This window comes from Scyliorhinus canicula, chromosome 24, assembly GCF_902713615.1.
Source record: "Scyliorhinus canicula chromosome 24, sScyCan1.1, whole genome shotgun sequence".
Lineage (NCBI taxonomy): Eukaryota > Metazoa > Chordata > Chondrichthyes > Carcharhiniformes > Scyliorhinidae > Scyliorhinus > Scyliorhinus canicula.
In genome coordinates this window covers 15656985-15677278 of record NC_052169.1, presented here as the reverse complement: position 1 = coordinate 15677278, position 20294 = coordinate 15656985, and the positions used below count along the sequence as shown (strand labels likewise).

General features: G+C 51.8%; 1 protein-coding gene across 1 annotated transcript in view; it reads left to right on the top strand.

Annotated features, from left to right (window-relative positions):
- The first annotated feature begins 2360 nt into the window (after positions 1-2360).
- The window catches only part of LOC119956751 (mucin-17-like), a 58304-nt gene continuing 40370 nt past the window's right edge, over positions 2361-20294 (top strand). The window contains exons 1-9 of the mRNA XM_038784105.1: positions 2361-2495; positions 5454-5524; positions 13113-13334; positions 13611-15104; positions 15507-15992; positions 17118-17147; positions 17292-17366; positions 17427-17995; positions 19707-19768. Of these exons, the coding sequence (XP_038640033.1) occupies positions 5485-5524; positions 13113-13334; positions 13611-15104; positions 15507-15992; positions 17118-17147; positions 17292-17366; positions 17427-17995; positions 19707-19768 (2978 nt within the window). The 5' untranslated portion in view covers positions 2361-2495; positions 5454-5484. The remainder of the gene's footprint in view (positions 2496-5453; positions 5525-13112; positions 13335-13610; positions 15105-15506; positions 15993-17117; positions 17148-17291; positions 17367-17426; positions 17996-19706; positions 19769-20294) is intronic.

The following is a 20294-nucleotide window of genomic DNA, read 5'->3' as shown; positions in this document are numbered from 1 at the left end:
GGGAGGAAACCGGAGCACCCGGAGGAAACCCACGCACACACGGGGAGGACGTGCAGACTCCACACAGACAGTAACCCAGCCGGGAATCGAACCTGGGACCCTGGAGCTGTGAAGCATTGATGCTAACCACCATGCTACCGTGAGGCCCCAAGGGGCAGCAGGGTAGCATGGTGGTTAGCATAAATGCTTCACAGCTCCAGGGTCCCAGGTTCGATTCCCGGCTGGGTCACTGTCTGTGTGGAGTCTGCACGTCCTCCCCCTGTGTGCGTGGGTTTCCTCCGGGTGCTCCGGTTTCCTCCCACAGTCCAAAGATGTGCGGGTTAGGTGGATTGGCCATGCTAAATTGCCCGTAGTGTCCTAATAAAAGTAGGGTTAAGGGGGGGGTTGTTGGGTTACGGGTATAGGGTGGATACGTGGGTTTGAGTAGGGTGATCATGGCTCGGCACAACATTGAGGGCCGAAGGGCCTGTTCTGTGCTGTACTGTTCTATGTTCTATGTTCTATGTTCTAACGCTGCCAATGATACCAAGCTGGATTCTACGCGCCCCGACGCAGACATCGCGTTGGGCGACGGGGCGGAGGATCCAGTTTCACTCGTGAAATCGGGACCGGCGCCGGCCACAGTCGGGGTGGGCCGATCGGAGGGCAGGAAAGGGGGGCCTCATTCGGGACTGGGCTTTTACTGTGCGGGCGGTCTGGGTCGGCCGATTGGGGGCACTATTTCCACGGTCCAGGTCCGCGGTGGAGTCCGCAATGGAGCACGGCGCGGCCATGCGCATGCGCAGTCTCCGGCCCGGACGTGCGGGGGGGGGGGGGGGGGGGCGGGGGGGGGGGGGCGTACCGGCAGCTAGAGCTGCAAGCTCCATGACGGCTCCTTGCTAGCCCCCTACAGGGCTGTGAATCTGTGGCCTTTTGAAGCCAGTATTTCTGGCGTAAAAGATCATGGGGGGGATTCTCCCATCCCGCGACGGTGTCCACGCCGTCGTAAACGCCTTCCGAAGGCGTGAACAGGCCGCGCTCAGGACTAATTCTGGCCCCTACAGGGGGCCAGCACGGCACTGGAGCAGGTCGCGCCGCTCCAGCTGCTGACACCGGCGTGAAATGTGCACCGCAGGATCCGCGCATGCGCAGTAGCCTCCTTCAACGCGCTGGCCCCGACGGAACATGGCGCAGGACTACAGGGGCTGGCGCTTAGTAACGGGGGCCCCCGCCAGAGAGGCCCCCACCCCACCCCCCCCCCCCACCCCCCCCCCCCCCCCTCCCCACAGGCTGCCACCCGTCCCTTCAATGCCGAGGTCCCGCCGGCCCACAGCAGGTTATACTGGCGTCGGCGGGACTCGGTTTTTTTTCTTACGGCCGCTCGGCCCATCTGGGCCGGAGAATCGGCGGGCCAGCCGCGGATAGTGGCCTGCGATCAGCGCCGCGCCAACCACGCCGGCGCCAATGGCTATTAATGAATGGCGTGGGTTTCCTCCGGGTGCTCCGATTTCCCCCCACTGTCCAAAGACGTGTGGGTTAGGTGGATTAGGCTGGTTAAGGTGGAGGCGTGGGCTTAAGTAGGGTACTCTTTCCCAGGGCCGGTGCAGACCCGATGGGCCGAATGGCCTCCTTCTGCACTGTAGATTCTGTGAAATGCATGTCACCTGCCCCCGCAGGTTGGCACTCTTTCAAAGCAGGGAAGTGGAGATTATCCCCCCCACCTCGCAAGAGGCGAGGCGCCCGCGATTCTGAAACAAGAACAGAGAAGGGCTGAAAACAGACAGAGAGTCGAGCAGCCAGTGCGGCGAAAGGGAGCGATTGGTCAGTCCCCATCGTGTCGCGGTGAAGGTTCTCTGGCCTAAAAGCCTCGCTTACTCCGCAACTGAATGTTTCCCACAGTTTCCGCTCCTATTTGACTGGAGTGAGGAATTGGCCGATTTTGGGAGGGTGGGTGGGGGGGGGGGGGGGGGTAATCCAAACAAAGCAACCGAGAAAAAAAAGCACGAGGAGTTACTCCAAATGGCTTGAGTGGGGGGGGTGGAGGTCAGAGGTCGGAAGGTTAACATCCATTCCACACATTTTCCAATGGCTGAGTTGAAGGGGGCTTGAAAGCCCTTTTCCCCACCCCCCCCACCTTCCTTCGGACTGGTGGGAGACCTGATTAAGGAGGAAGGAGAAAATGAGTATTCTTTCAAGAATTAGGCAGGCACTCAGAAAAATGCAGTCAGTCGGCATTCAGGAGTGGTGAGACCAGTTTGGCTAATAGCATTCCGCCGCTATTACCTTCTTACCTGCAAGACCCAGAATCAAAGGACCAAAAGGGCAAGGCGTCATGAAACTTGAAACATGACACAACAACACCTGTTTGTAACTCGGCAGACAGCAAATAATAACTCTGCCTGCGCAGAGGAACAGGTATCACTCGGAGAAGTCGCTTTGGAGATCCATTCCTAACTCTGCCCTGTTGCTTCTCATTCAACAGAATTGGACCTCTGGAAAGGATTTCGCCTAATTCGGTAAGAGACGCTTTTTGTGCATTTTCTTCATTAACGCCCGATCGGATTAAAAGAAAAAGTTTTCCAACATCAATTTACCGATATGTTTTGTTACGGCTAAATTGAAGTGAATCATGATTTAATAATCAACTAAAATATCGACAGAGTATACTTTCGTTGAGGATACGTGCCCAACGCGATGTTAGAATTTTGTACCGCTTCAGGGAATAATGTACGTTAAGTCAATGCGTTAATACACATGGGGCTGGATTCTCCGTTTCGCCGGCACGCACTCATCCGCCAACGGCTTGGGGTTTGCCCACAATGGGAAACCCCACTGGCCGGCTGCAGGGACGCAGGATCCCGCTGCTGGGGGGGGGGCGCGCTGGGCCAGAGGACGGGAGCGGCGGGACAGACAATCCTGCCTATGATTTGACATTGCGTGGGGAGACCTTGTGGCACAGTTGTAGCGTCCCGACCTCTGCTCCAGAAGTCACCGGTTCGAGTCCAACGCCAGGACTCACCGGCTACAGGAGGAACGCTCAACGGGCTGATAATCGGTTCGGGAATCCTTCCCTCCGCTATTCCCCAAAAGGGGGGGAAGAAAAGAAGTGCGCGCCAAGATGCGTTTTTATAAATTTGTCATTGTGTCCGTAGTGGGGCTGTTTGCAAACTCAGGGCGGTACGGTAGCACAGTGGGTAGCACTGTTGCTTCACAGCTCCAGGGTGCCAGGTTCGATTCCCGGCTTGGGTCACTGTCTGTGCGGAGTCTGCACGTTCTCCCCGTGTCTGCGTGGGTTTCCTCCGGGCGCTCCGGTTTCCTCCCACAAGTCCTGAAAGACGTGCTTATCAGGTGAATTGGACATTCCGAATTCTCCCACCGTGTACCCGAACAGGCGCCGGAATGTGGCGACGAGGGGCTTTTCACAGTAACTTCATTGCAGTGTTAATGTCAGCCTACTTGTGACAATAAAGATTATTATACTGTATTCCCGCTGTAACATTTTCTGTAGACTTAGCAGTGAGTTTCTCTGAGGTGCTATGGGTGTACCGTACTTTTGTAAAGCACTTTGCACTGGCTGGCAAAGTTGGAAATGGATGAATTTGCTGCTGGGTTGGAGAATCGTGAGGTGAATTTCTAAAGCAGTGAGTTGTTAAAAGCTCATTTAGGGTTGCCTGCGTTGAAATGTACTTCTGTGCTCCTGGGTGGAGCTCTGAGACTGGAATATGTCTAATGCAGAGCAGCTTCTGTACAAAAACGGTAAAGAGTCTGTGCGGATCTGAGGAAATCTTGCGAAGAGTACAGCTAAATGCTCGGATTATAAATCTCAGGGGGAAAGTGGGGGTGGGGGAACCTTTGCTTTGTGCGATTCTGTTCGCTGTTGGGTCCGTTGGCTTTACTTACTGATCAGAGGGGCAGCCACGCACCAGTGACCTTGAGGTTAAAGAGCGCAATGCCTGTAATGCCACTTAACCTGTGCGGCCTGGAAGACCCCATCACTGTTCTGGCATTGAGTTGGTTCCAGAGCCCCCTCGGGAGCAGAGGTGGCAGCCGGTGAAAAGCCCCCACCTAAACTGTCAACCCATTTGCTTGTGCCGACATGCTACCCTATTCTGGGCACTCAGGGAATATAGAACAGAAGTTGGAAAATAAATTGCTGCTCCTAAAGAAATCGCTTAACGCGCTTTTGTTTTTGAGTAATGACATTTTGTGGCAAGATGATATCGTCTGTTCGGAAATCGGGGCGGCACGGTGGCACAGTGGCTAGCACTGCTGCCTCACAGCATCACAGACCCGGGTTCGATTCCGACCTTCGGTGGCTGTCAGTGTGGAGTTCGCACGTTCTCTCCCCCCCCCCCCCCGCCCCGTGCGTGCGTGGGTTTCCTCCGGGTGCTCCGGTTTCCTCCCACAGTCCAAAGATGGGCAGGTGAGGTGGCTTGGTCACGATAAATTGCCCTTAGTGTCCAAAGGGTAGGCGGGGTCACGCGGTTGCAAGGGAGTGGGCCCAGGTAGGGTGCTCTTTCAGAGGGTCGGTGCAGACTCGATGGGCCGAATGGCCTCTTTCTGCACTGTAGGAATTGCAGAAATTTTTTTTTTTATAAATGTTTTTATTCAGTTTTCGTATTTTATATTGAACAAATTACAAATTGTTAGGAGAGAAAAAAAAAACAAACAAAAACAAACACGCAAAAATTAACATACATATTTACAGGTAAGCATCTTCGTAGTAGTAACTGCGCCCCCCCCCCCCTCAACATGTTTATTTAGCTTGGTTTTGGGCCTTAGCTAGCCATCGAACCCCCGTAACGAACCTGTAGCCCCCCCCCCCCCTCCCGCTACCTTCCCCCGACTATTCTTCCTCTTGTACATTGGCCACAAATAGGTCCCGGAACAGTTGCATGAATGGCTCCCACGTTCTGTGGAAGCCGTCGTCTGACCCTCGGATGGCGAATTTGATTTTCTCCATTTGGAGAGATTCCGAGAGGTCGGACAGCCAGTCCGCAGCTCTGGGCGGTGCTGCTGACCGCCAGCCAAACAGGATTCTACGGCGGGCGATCAGGGAGGCAAAGGCAAGGGCATCCGCCCTCCTCCCCAGGAATAGATCTGGCTGTTCTGAAACCCGAAGACCGCCACTATCGGGCATGGCTCCACCCTCACTCCCACCACTTTGGACATTACCTCGAAGAAGGCTGTCCAGTACTCCACGAGTCTGGGCAGGACCAGAACATGTGGGCGTGGTTGGCCGGGCCTCTTTGGCACCGTTCACATCTGTCTTCCACCTCCGGGAAGAACCTACTCATACGGGTTCTTGTTAAGTGGGCTCTATGTACCACTTTTAGTTGCGTCAGGCTGAGCCTTGCGCACGTGGAGGTGGAGTTGACCCTATGCAGTGCGGAATTGCAGAAATGGGGTTACGGGGGGACAATGGGCGATGGGACCATGCGAAAACTAAAATGGCGTTCTTTGTTGTGTTCCAGAAGTTCCGCGTGTTAAAGCAAAGACTGGACCATGGGCCTCCTGAATCCACTCCTCCTGCTGTTGGTCACAAGTAAGAAAACCATTCTGTACAATGTGTCGATTAAAATGCATGAAAGTGGAACAAATCAATTCTGGTGCTCGCAAAGTTTATTCCGAAATGTTTTGGTCCTTCCCTCTGATCCCACCCATGACGCCCCTCCTTGACGGGCTCCCCGGCGTGGTGGGGGGGGGGGGGGGGGGTGCGAGCCACGGGAAAAGCCATTGACATCAACGGGGCTGGAAAACATGCCGTGGGCAGAAAACCCCACCCTACATCAATACAGCCTGGAGTAGAGGGTATTGACGCAGTTAGGGTATTAATAATGACCAGTGTCTTCCGATTGTATTCGTTACTCTTGATCCTACCCTGATCCCCATGTTTATCCGGTTGAGCAAACAATTTCTATTAGTATTTTCCTAATCGGATTGAGCACAACATAATTCAGTTTATTGCTTGAATATTGACACTGACGTTTTTAATAAATTCGCTTTCACTCAAGTGTATTGATCATAGGCCATGGGTGGGTGGGGGGGGGGGTAAGTTAGCTTGGTTGGCAGTATGGCTGGTCCGCGATGCGGAGTGATGCCAATAGCTTGGGTTCAATTCCTGTACCAGCTGAGGTTATCCTTGAAAGCTCCTCCTTCTCAACCTTGCCCCTCCACGCGGTGTTGAAAGGGTCCAATGCCTGAGCCAAGAGGTCAAGAGGTTTTCAGATTAGTCAGCATGACCATCCCGCCCAGCAGGAACGGAGTATACAGATGCATCATACTCTTTTTGGGTTACCTAATGCAATTTCGGCCAGCTCGAGATCTCCCTGTTCCGAATTAATAGCCTCAAAACCAGGCTCTCCACAGGTTGAATCAGCCATTGACAGGAGCCCAACCGAACTCTCCCTCCTCACTCAGCCGTGCCATTGGCCAACGCCCGTCTCTCAGGATTGCCCCCAACTGCTGCAAGTTGGGCATCGATCTGCAGTTGCCTCCTGCTGGTCCATCTTGATGTTTAGGGTGCCGAAGTCCAAAGCCATGCCATCAGGGTTACGTCACCACCTGCTTAATTAGTTCGGCCTAGCGTTGAGGTTGAAGCCTTTCTCGCGGGTGACACGCAGCAGAGTCTGGCTCCCGATCTCTTTACTCTATCCCCTCAACGCCACACATCAACCCTCACCACCCAGCTCTCCACCCCCCCCCCCCCCCCCCACCCCACCCCCACCTTTTTGCACAAAGCTCGTCCTAAAGCCAGCCAAAGCATCCTGCATTTTAATGGCAGAAAGTTGAGGGGATCCATTACATGAAGTAGGGCTAATATGAAGCTTGGGTCATCTAGAAGAAGCACCTGAGACATTTTCAGATTGGTAATGATTGATACTGATTGTGATAATCATTGACAATAATTGAGATCCTGGGCCAGATAAATCTTACGCTATCGGAGCGCCGATGGACTGAATTCAGTCGCTCTTGTACCCTAAACCCAATCAGTGGTTCGGAGATGTGCACAGGCACCATCATTTCCCAGGAAGTTTATGTTTCCAATGGGCTGATTTGCATTGCTCAGGATCCTCTATCCAGGTGTTTGTTGAACTGATCTCAGTGTCCACTATCACACATCCCAGCAATCACAGACCACCTCCACCATCCGCCTGCCCCCAGCCACTGGCCAGACTACCTAAAACAGGGGTGGGCAAACTATTTTTAAAGAAATTTTTTTTTTTTTTAATTAGGTTAATTGCGGGGGGGGGGGGGGGGGAGCTGCTGGGTTACTGGTATCGGGTGGATACGTTGACTTGAGTAGGGTGATCATTGCTCGGCACAACATCGAGGGCCGAAGGGCCTGTTCTGTGTTGTACTGTTCTATGTTCTATATGAGGCGCCCAGAATCATAACCGGGTGAAGCGCCATTTTTGAAAAGTAGAGAAAAGAGGGCTAAAGGCAGGATGCCGCCGGGGGAAGCGCTGAGGTATATGCCGCATGCTAATTGGTTACAACCGGGACTATTAATTAATATACTATGCGGCCCTTTAAAATTGTGAATTTCTGAATGTGGCCCTTGCAAGGAAAAGTTTGCCCACCCCTGACCTAAAACCACCGACCAGATCTCTCACACCCCTCAACCCAAGTACCTGACCCAAAAACCTAACCACCGACACAGACCGCCCACAAAGCCGACTTGATTACCTGTCCCCAAACTGACCTCCCCCACCCACTCCAAACCAGACCCCACCCCCGCCCGGATCTTCCACATCCCCATCTGACCCCCAATCTCCACCGATTCAGCTAAACCTTACGACCTGACCAGCCCCAGACTCAATAAAACCCTCCCTCAATCTGACCAGCCCCAGACTCACCTAAACCCTCCCTCAATCTGACTAGCTCCTTACTCAACTAAACCCTCCCTCAATCTGACTTGCCCCAGATTCAACTAAACTCTCCCTCAATCTGACCAGCCCCAGACTCAACTAAACCCTCCCTCAATCTGACCAGCCCCAGACTCACCTAAACCCTCCCTCAATCTGACCAGCCCCAGACTCAACTAAACCCTCCCTCAATCTGACCAGCCCCAGACTCAACTCAACCCTCCCTCAATCTGACTAGCCCCAGACTCAACTAAACCCTCCCTCAATCTGACTAGTCCCAGACTCAACTAAACCCTCCCTCAATCTGACTAGCCCCAGACTCAACTCAACCCTCCCTCAATCTGACAAGCCCCAGACTCAACTAAACCCTCCCTCAATCTGACTGGCCCCAGACTCAACTAAACCCACCCTCAATCTGACTAGCCCCAGAGTCAACTAAACTCTCCCTCAATCTGACTGGCCCCAGAGTCAACTAAACTCTCCCTCAATCTGACTAGCCCCAGACTCAACTAAACTGTCCCTCAATCTGACTAACCCCAGACTCAACTCAACCCTCCCTCAATCTAACTAGCCCCAGACTCAACTAAACCCTCCCTCAATCTGACTTGCCCCAGACTCAACTAAACCCACCCTCAATCTGACTAGCCCCAGACTCAACTAAACTGTCCCTCAATCTGACTAACCCCAGACTCAACTCAACCCTCCCTCAATCTAACTAGCCCCAGACTCAACTAAACTCTCCCTCAATCTGACTAGCCCCAGACTCAACTAAACTGTCCCTCAATCTGACTAACCCCAGACTCAACTCAACCCTCCCTCAATCTAACTAGCCCCAGACTCAACTAAACCCTCCCTCAATCTGACTTGCCCCAGACTCAACTAAACCCACCCTCAATCTGACTAGCCCCAGACTCAACTAAACCCTCCCTCAATCTGACTGGCCCCAGACTCACCTAAACCCACCCTCAATCTGACTTGCCCCAGACTCAACTAAACCCACCCTCAATCTGACTAGCCCCAGACTCAACTAAACCCTCCCTCAATCTGACTGGCCCCAGGCTCAACTAAACCCTCCCTCAATCGGACTAGCCCCAGACTCAACTAAACCCTCCCTCAATCTGACTAGCCCCAGGCTCAACTAAACCCTCCCTCAATCGGACTAGCCCCAGACTCAACTAAACCCTCCCTCAATCTGACTAGCCCCTGACTCAACTAAACCCACCCTCAATCTGACTGGCCCCAGACTCAACTAAACCCTCCCTCAATCTGACGCCCCAGATTCAACTAAACCCTCCCTCAATCTGACTGGCCCCAGAGTCAACTAAACTCTCCCTCAATCTGACTAGCCCCAGACTCAACTAAACTGTCCCTCAATCTGACTAACCCCAGACTCAACTCAACCCTCCCTCAATCTGACAAGCCCCAGACTCAACTAAACCCTCCCTCAATCTGACTTGCCCCAGACTCAACTAAACCCTCCCTCAATCTGACTAGTCCCAGACTCAACTCAACCCTCCCTCAATCTGACTAGCCCCAGACTCAACTAAACCCTCCCTCAATCTGACTTGCCCCAGACTCAACTAAACCCTCCCTCAATCTGACTAGTCCCAGACTCAACTCAACCCTCCCTCAATCTGACTGGCCCCAGACTCAACTAAACCCTCCCTCAATCTGACTGGCCCCAGACTCAACTACACCCTCCCTCAATCTGACCAGCCCCAGACTCAACTAAACTCTCCCTCAATCTGACCAGCCCCAGACTCAACTAAACCCACCCTCAATCTGACCAGCCCCAGACTCAACTAAACTCTCCCTCAATCTGACCAGCCCCAGACTCAACTAAACCCTCCCTCAATCTGACTGGCCCCAGACTCAACTAAACTCTCCCTCAATCTGACCAGCCCCAGACTCAACTAAACCCACCCTCAATCTGACTGGCCCCAGACTCAACTAAACCCTCCCTCAATCTGACTAGTCCCAGAGTCAACTAAACCCTCCCTCAATCTGACTGGCCCCAGACTCAACTAAACCCTCCCTCAATCTGACTTGCCCCAGACTCAACTAAACCCACCCTCAATCTGACTAGCCCCAGGCTCAACTAAACCCACCCTCAATCTGACAAACCCCAGACTCAACTAAACCCTCCCTCAATCTGACTGGCCCCAGACTCACCTAAACCCACCCTCAATCTGACTTGCCCCAGACTCAACTAAACCCACCCTCAATCTGACTAGCCCCAGACTCAACTAAACCCTCCCTCAATCTGACTAGCCCCAGACTCAACTAAACCCACCCTCAATCTGACAAGCCCCAGACTCAACTAAACCCTCCCTCAATCTGACTAGCCCCAGACTCAACTAAACCCTCCCTCAATCGGACTAGCCCCAGACTCAACTAAACCCTCCCTCAATCTGACTAGCCCCAGGCTCAACTAAACCCTCCCTCAATCGGACTAGCCCCAGACTCAACTAAACCCTCCCTCAATCTGACTAGCCCCTGACTCAACTAAACCCACCCTCAATCTGACTGGCCCCAGACTCAACTAAACCCTCCCTCAATCTGACGCCCCAGATTCAACTAAACCCTCCCTCAATCTGACTGGCCCCAGAGTCAACTAAACTCTCCCTCAATCTGACTAGCCCCAGACTCAACTAAACTGTCCCTCAATCTGACTAACCCCAGACTCAACTCAACCCTCCCTCAATCTGACAAGCCCCAGACTCAACTAAACCCTCCCTCAATCTGACTTGCCCCAGACTCAACTAAACCCTCCCTCAATCTGACTAGTCCCAGACTCAACTCAACCCTCCCTCAATCTGACTAGCCCCAGACTCAACTAAACCCTCCCTCAATCTGACTTGCCCCAGACTCAACTAAACCCTCCCTCAATCTGACTAGTCCCAGACTCAACTCAACCCTCCCTCAATCTGACTAGCCCCAGACTCAACTAAACCCTCCCTCAATCTGACTGGCCCCAGACTCAACTAAACCCTCCCTCAATCTGACTAGTCCCAGACTCAACTCAACCCTCCCTCAATCTGACTAGCCCCAGACTCAACTAAACCCTCCCTCAATCTGACTAACCCCAGACTCAACTAAACCCTCCCTCAATCTGACTAGCCCCAGACTCAACTAAACCCTCCCTCAATCTGACTAGTCCCAGACTCAACTAAACCCTCCCTCAATCTGACTAGCCCCAGACTCAACTAAACCCTCCCTCAATCTAACTAGTCCCAGACTCAACTAAACCCTCCCTCAATCTGACAAGCCCCAGACTCAACTAAACCCACCCTCAATCTGACTAGCCCCAGAGTCAACTAAACTCTCCCTCAATCTGACTGGCCCCAGACTCAACTAAACTGTCCCTCAATCTGACTAACCCCAGACTCAACTCAACCCTCCCTCAATCTAACTAGCCCCAGACTCAACTAAACCCTCCCTCAATCTGACTAGCCCCAGACTCAACTAAACCCACCCTCAATCTGACTAGCCCCAGACTCAACTAAACCCTCCCTCAATCTGACTGGCCCCAGAGTCAACTAAACTCTCCCTCAATCTGACTTGCCCCAGACTCAACTAAACCCTCCCTCAATCTGACAAACCCCAGACTCAACTAAACCCTCCCTCAATCTGACTGGCCCCAGACTCACCTAAACCCTCCCTCAATCTGACTTGCCCCAGACTCAACTAAACCCACCCTCAATCTGACTAGCCCCAGACTCAACTAAACCCTCCCTCAATCTGAATGGCCCCAGAGTCAACTCAACCCTCCCTCAATCTGACTAGCCCCAGACTCAACTAAACCCTCCCTCAATCGGACTAGCCCCAGACTCAACTAAACCCTCCCTCAATCTGACTAGCCCCTGACTCAACTAAACCCACCCTCAATCTGACTGGCCCCAGACTCAACTAAACCCTCCCTCAATCTGACGCCCCAGATTCAACTAAACCCTCCCTCAATCTGACTGGCCCAGACTCAACTAAACCCTCCCTCAATCTGACTAGCCCCAGACTCAACTCAACCCTCCCTCAATCTGACTAACCCCAGACTCAACTCAACCCTCCCTCAATCTGACAAGCCCCAGACTCAACTAAACCCTCCCTCAATCTGACTTGCCCCAGACTCAACTCAACCCTCCCTCAATCTGACTAGCCCCAGACTCAACTAAACCCTCCCTCAATCTGACTAGCCCCAGGCTCAACTAAACCCACCCTCAATCTGACTAGCCCCAGACTCAACTAAACCCACCCTCAATCTGACTTGCCACAGACTCAACTAAACCCTCCCTCAATCTGACTGGCCCCAGACTCAACTAAACCCACCCTCAATCTGACCAGCCCCAGACTCAACTAAACTCTCCCTCAATCTGACCAGCCCCAGACTCAACTAAACCCTCCCTCAATCTGACTAGCCCCAGACTCAACTAAACCCTCCCTCAATCTGACTAACCACTGACCCGACTAAGCCTTTCATCCTCTATGTTCTAAACCCCACCGACCGGACTGGCCACTGACTGAATTAATCCCCCCCCCCCGCAATAATCCCCCTAATCTGATTAACAGCGACTCAACTACCCCACCTGCCCTCCTAACACCCCACCCCTGACCTGACCAGCCCCTGTACTGGTTAGCCACTTCCCCCCCCCCACCCAACCCAAATAATGCCCCAACCATAGAGAACCCATAAATCAGCGGGAGATTAGAGAGAGAGAGAGAGAACAAAAATCCATTTGCTTCCCCATAAACTGCTCACTTTCATTTATTCATTCACTTACTCACTCACCCATTCACTCACACTCATTCGCCTCGCTCACTCACTTATCCACGCGCGCACTCGCTAATGCACTAACTCACTCATCCACTCACTCACTCATTCACTCATCCACTCGCGCACTCGCTCATGCACTCACTCAATCATCCACTCACTCACTCACTCAATCATCCACTCACTCACTCACTCGCTCATCCACTCGCTCATTCACTCACGTGAAATCTCTAAAACGTCTCTGAATTGTCACAGAAATGGGACGTGCCCTCTGCATTGCTCTGTTCCCCGGTGTTCCATGTGCATTTGTTGCACTAGAAGCATGGCTGCTCCAGCCAGACAGACAGTGGCAACTGGATGAATAGTTTGCGGGTAGAGGTCAATTCCGACAGCGATGATCACCCCAGGATCAAATCTGATTGGGTGATTTGGACCAATGATTGTGTTGCATGACCCAGATGGTAAATTAAATCAACATGTACAAAATGGTTTTCCAACAGGCACCATGATAAAGGTGGACAGCACTGAGAGCACAACAGTGTCCCCTATGGCACACAACACAACCGCAGAAACAACAAGCACAGGACCAATAGCCCCAGAAACAACGACGTCACCAACAACAAGCCCAGGGCCAATAGCCCCAGAAACAACAACGTCACCAACAACAAGCCCAGGACCAATAGCCCCAGAAACAACAATGTCACCAACAACAAGCCCAGAGCTAATAGCCCCAGAAACAACATCACCAACAACAACCCCAGGACCAATAGCCCCAGAAACAACAACATCACCAACAACAACCCCAGAGACAATAGCCCCAGAAACAACATCACCAACAACAACCCCAGGACCAATAGCCCCAGAAACAACGTCACCAACAACAACCCCAGGGCCAATAGCCCCAGAAACAACAACATCACCAACAACAACCCCAGGGCCAATAGCCCCAGAAACAACAACGTCACCAACAACAACCCCAGGACCAATAGCCCCAGAAACAACAATGTCACCAACAACAACCCCAGGACCAATAGCCCCAGAAACAACAACATCACCAACAACAAGCCCAGGACCAATTGCCCCAGAAACAACAACGTCACCAACAACAAGCCCAGGACCAATTGCCCCAGAAACAACATCACCAACAAGCCCAGGACCAATTGCCCCAGAAACAACAACATCACCAACAACAACCCCAGGACCAATTGCCCCAGAAACAACAACATCACCAACAACAAGCCCAGGACCAATAGCCCCAGAAACAACATCACCAACAACAACCCCAGGGCCAATAGCCCCAGAAACAACATCACCATCAACAACCCCAGGGCCAATAGCCCCAGAAACAACATCACCATCAACAACCCCAGGGCCAATAGCCCCAGAAACAACATCACCATCAACAACCCCAGGGCCAATAGCCCCAGAAACAACAACGTCACCAACAACAACCCCAGGACCAATAGCCCCAGAAACAACAATGTCACCAACAACAACCCCAGGACCAATAGCCCCAGAAACAACAACATCACCAACAACAAGCCCAGGACCAATTGCCCCAGAAACAACAACGTCACCAACAACAAGCCCAGGACCAATTGCCCCAGAAACAACATCACCAACAAGCCCAGGACCAATTGCCCCAGAAACAACAACGTCACCAACAACAAGCCCAGGACCAATTGCCCCAGAAACAACAACATCACCAACAACAAGCCCAGGACCAATAGCCCCAGAAACAACATCACCAACAACAAGCCCAGGACCAATTGCCCCAGAAACAACAACATCACCAACAACAAGCCCAGGACCAATAGCCCCAGAAACAACATCACCAACAACAACCCCAGGGCCAATAGCCCCAGAAACAACATCACCATCAACAACCCCAGGGCCAATAGCCCCAGAAACAACATCACCATCAACAACCCCAGGGCCAATAGCCCCAGAAACAACATCACCATCAACAACCCCAGGGCCAATAGCCCCAGAAACAACAACGTCACCAACAACAACCCCAGGGCCAATAGCCCCAGAAACAACAACGTCACCAACAACAACCCCAGGGCCAATAGCCCCAGAAACAACATCACCAACAACAACCCCAGGGCCAATAGCCCCAGAAACAACAACGTCACCAACAACAACCCCAGGACCAATTGCCCCAGAAACAACATCACCATCAACAACCCCAGGGCCAATAGCCCCAGAAACAACATCACCATCAACAACCCCAGGGCCAATAGCCCCAGAAACAACATCACCATCAACAACCCCAGGGCCAATAGCCCCAGAAACAACAACGTCACCAACAACAACCCCAGGACCAATTGCCCCAGAAACAACATCACCATCAACAACCCCAGGGCCAATAGCCCCAGAAACAACATCACCAACAACAACCCCAGGACCAATTGCCCCAGAAACAACAACATCACCAACAACAACCCCAGGGCCAATAGCCCCAGAAACAACATCACCAACAACAACCCCAGGGCCAATAGCCCCAGAAACAACAACGTCACCAACAACAACCCCAGGGCCAATAGCCCCAGAAACAACAACATCACCATCAACAACCCCAGGGCCAATAGCCCCAGAAACAACAACATCACCAACAACAACCCCAGGACCAATAGCCCCAGAAACAACAACATCACCATCAACAAGCCCAGAGCCAATAGCCCCAGAAACAACAACATCACCAACAACAACCCCAGGACCAATAGCCCCAGAAACAACAATGTCACCAACAACAACCCCAGGGCCAATAGCCCCAGAAACAACAACGTCACCAACAACAAGCCCAGGACCAATAGCCCCAGAAACAACAATGTCACCAACAACAACCCCAGGGCCAATAGCCGCAGAAACAACAACATCACCAACAACAACCCCAGAGACAATAGCCCCAGAAACAACAACGTCACCAACAACAACCCCAGGGCCAATAGCCCCAGAAACAACAACATCACCAACAACAACCCCAGGGCCAATAGCCCCAGAAACAACAATGTCACCAACAACAACCCCAGGACCAATTGCCCCAGAAACAACAACATCACCAACAACAAGCCCAGGACCAATTGCCCCAGAAACAACATCACCAACAAGCCCAGGGCCAGTAGCCCCAGAAACAACATCACCAACAACAACCCCAGGGCCAATAGCCCCAGAAACAACATCACCAACAACAACCCCAGAGACAATAGCCCCAGAAACAACATCACCAACAACAACCCCAGAGACAATAGCCCCAGAAACAACAACGTCACCAACAACAACCCCAGAGACAATAGCCCCAGAAACAACAACGTCACCAACAACAACCCCAGGACCAATAGCCCCAGAAACAACATCACCAACAACAACCCCAGAGCCAATAGCCCCAGAAACAACATCACCAACAACAACCCCAGAGCCAATAGCCCCAGAAACAACAACGTCACCAACAACAAGCCCAGGACCAATTGCCCCAGAAACAACAACGTCACCAACAACAACCCCAGGGCCAATAGCCCCAGAAACAACAACGTCACCAACAACAACCCCAGTACCAATAGCCCCAGAAACAACAACGTCACCAACAACAACCCCAGGGCCAATAGCCCCAGAAACAACAACGTCACCAACAACAACCCCAGGGCCAATAGCCCCAGAAACAACAACGTCACCATCAACAAGCCCAGAGCCAATAGCCCCAGAAACAACATCACCAACAACAAGCCCAGGACCAATTGCCCCAGAAACAACAACGTCACCAACAACAACCCCAGGGCCAATAGCCCCAGAAACAACAACGTCACCAACAACAACCCCAGGACCAATAGCCCCAGAAACAACAATGTCACCAACAACAACCCCAGGACCAATAGCCCCAGAAACAACAACGTCACCAACAACAACCCCAGGACCAATTGCCCCAGAAACAACAACGTCACCAACAACAACCCCAGGGCCAATAGCCCCAGAAACAACAACGTCACCAACAACAACCCCAGGACCAATAGCCCCAGAAACAACAATGTCACCAACAACAACCCCAGTACCAATAGCCCCAGAAACAACAACGTCACCAACAACAACCCCAGGGCCAATAGCCCCAGAAACAACAACGTCACCAACAACAACCCCAGGGCCAATAGCCCCAGAAACAACAACATCACCAACAACAACCCCAGGACCAATAGCCCCAGAAACAACATCACCAACAACAAGCCCAGGACCAATTGCCCCAGAAACAACATCACCAACAACAACTCCAGAGCCAATAGCCCCAGAAACAACAACGTCACCAACAACAAGTCCAGGACCAATTGCCCCAGAAACAACAACGTCACCAACAACAACCCCAGAGCCAATAGCCCCAGAAACAACAACGTCACCAACAACAAGTCCAGGACCAATTGCCCCAGAAACAACAACGTCACCAACAACAACCCCAGGACCAATAGCCCCAGAAACAACATCACCAACAACATCCCCAGGGCCAATAGCCCCAGAAACAACAATGTCACCAACAACAACCCCAGGGCCAATAGCCCCAGAAACAACAACATCACCAACAACAACCCCAGGACCAATAGCCCCAGAAACAACATCACCAACAACAACCCCAGGGCCAATAGCCCCAGAAACAACGTCACCAACAACAACCCCAGGGCCAGTAGCCCCAGAAACAACAATGTCACCAACAACAACCCCAGGGCCAATAGCCCCAGAAACAACAACGTCACCAACAACAACCCCAGGGCCAATAGCCCCAGAAACAACAACGTCACCAACAACAACCCCAGTACCAATAGCCCCAGAAACAACAATGTCACCAACAACAAGCCCAGGACCAATAGCCCCAAAAACAACGTCAGCAACAACAACCCCAGGGCCAATAGCCCCAGAAACAACAACATCACCATCAACAACCCCAGGACCAATTGCCCCAGAAACAACAACGTCACCAACAACAACCCCAGGACCAATAGCCCCAGAAACAACAACGTCACCAACAACAAGCCCAGGACCAATAGCCCCAGAAACAACAACGTCACCAACAACAACCCCAGGACCAATAGCCCCAGAAACAACATCACCATCAACAACCCCAGGGCCAATAGCCCCAGAAACAACAACATCACCATCAACAACCCCAGGAACAACAACATCACCAACAACAACCCCAGAAACAACAACGTTACCAACAACAACCACCCCTGCACAGTCGACAACGCCAGTCGCATCCGAGACCTCCATCCCAACCGCCACAACAGCTGTTCCACCTCTGAGCACACCCCTGAAATTCAGCATCATGGAAAACTTTACCCAAGCCTTGGCCAATTCTAACACGCCTGAGTTCATAAAGTTGGCAACTGAGGTAGAAAACAGGGTAAGTCGTTATGTTCTCAGGCAACCTATTTGTATTCATATTGTTAAACTTATATTCTAATATGTTACAATTTAGTGAAGGCTTTTAATTTACTCTATTTTATCTTCCATATTAAGCGGTGCAATTGAGCTGTCAGAGTTCTGTAAATGAAGGCGATGTGCAGCTTGACTTGACAGCGCACGTTGGCTTCTACTCAATCGCTTCAGTTGGCTTTTCAACTGTCTTACTTGATGGATTCAAGTCGGCAATGGGCTCCATTTAACGCTCTTGGTGGCCGTCAGTAAATGAATAGCAGTTCTTTATCCATGAGCTAATGATGGAATTTGGAGAAAGAGACTTCAGAAACTCACTTCAGGGTTTTCCCGTCGCTGGCACTTCGTAGCCAAGGCATTTAACAGGATGTAGCTGAATGGGGGGGGAGGGCGCGGGGGGCGGGGGGGGGGGGGGGTTGTGGGGGTTGTTCACATAGCATTTTGGGTTTGGATCCCCAAAGGAAGAGAAAGAAACAAACATTTGGGCGGTGGTGGGCAAAGGATACAATGGGAGGCGGGACAAAATTTCATGCCAACCCCCCCTCCTGCCCCTCCCCCATATTTGGGGCTAAACCTTCCTCGATGTTTTCGGCATCAATCTGGAACGTCAGTCCGGCCCCTCTCCCTACAGATGCTGTCAAACCTGCCCTGGGGTTTTTTTTCCCCAGCCCGTTTTAGCTTTTAATTATTTGAATGCGCAATCCAGGCCGACGTTTCTGTTGCGCTGCTGAGGCGGTGCGGCACGGTTGGAGATCCCCATCTATCGGACGACCTACAGTTGAGATGTTAAGCCAGCCTCTGACTCGCTCATTGGGAGCTGCGAGATCCTGCGGTGCTCTCCGAAGAGCCAGAATCCCGACAAGATTTTATCTCCCACCTGAGACCTGAAAAAAGCAGCAAAGGCGGGGAAGGTCTCCTCCAAGATGTAGCTGTTCCAATAGTGTCGCACTTTTCAGTACTCAGAGTGTGAAAAAAATGACAAAATGAAAATCGCTTATTGCCACAAGTCGGCTTGCAATGAGGTTACTGTGAAAAGCCCCTAGTCACCACATTCCGCCGCCTGTTCGGGGAGGCTTGTACGGGAATCGAACCGTGCTGCTGGCCTGCCTTGGTCTGCTTTCAAAGCCAGCGATTTAGCCCTGTGCTAACCAAGCCCCTGTCAGACAGGGCAGCATGGTAGCATTGTGGATAGCACAATCGCTTCACAGCTCCAGGGTCCCAGGTTCGATTCAGGCTTGGGTCACTGTCTGTGCGGAGTCTGCACATCCTCCCCGTGTGTGCGTGGGTTTCCTCCGGGTGCTCCGGTTTCCTCCCACAGTCCAAAGATGTGCAGGTTAGGTGGATTGGCCATGATAAATTGCCCTTAGTGTCCAAAATTTACCTTAGTGTTGGGTGGGGTTACTGGGTTATGGGGATAGGGTGGAGGTGTTGACCTTGGTTCCAAGAGCCGGTGCAGTCTCGATGGGCTGAATGGCCTCCTTCTGCACTGTAAATTCTATGAGACCTAGATTTTACATTTCCTTCTGTAAAGTGGAACTTGAGCCTTTAACCTTTTGACTCAGATACCAGAATGTCTACCAGCTGCTGTCTATATTAATGGACATTAAGAATGTTAATTTTCACTGTTCAGTTATTGAAATTATTCCAACCGGATCCTAATATATTTCTTTCTCTTTAAGCTCAATCCAATATTCAGACGCACTGTGCCAGATTTTCTCAGAGTAAGGATTGACGGATTCAGGTGGGCCATGGACTTAGTCTGATGAATGTAATTTCTTTATCTAATGGTAGAATTTGGGCGGCACGGTGGCCTAGTGGTTAGCACAACTGCCTCACGGCGCTGAGGTCCCAGGTTCGAATCCCGGCCCTGGGTCACTGTCCGTGTGGAGTTTGCACATTCTCCCCGAGTCTGCGTGGGTTTCGCCCGCACAATCTAAAAATGTGCAGAGTAGGTGGATTGGCCATGCTAAATTGCCCCTTAATTGGAAAAAATAATTGGGTAATCTAAATTTTTTTTAAAAATGATAGAATTTGGAAACTCACTTCAGAGTTAGCACTTTGTAACGACACCAAGACACTTGACATAATAGAACTGAATGGTGATAGCGAGGCCAAGTGGCGTTATCACCAGGCGAGTAGTCCAGAGGCCCAAAGCCTGACCTGGGTTCAATTCCCACTGTGGCAGACGGTGAAATTTGAATTCAGTTCAAAATCTGAAATACCTCGTGGGTTAGCACTGCTGCCTCACGGCGGCAAGGGACCCGTGT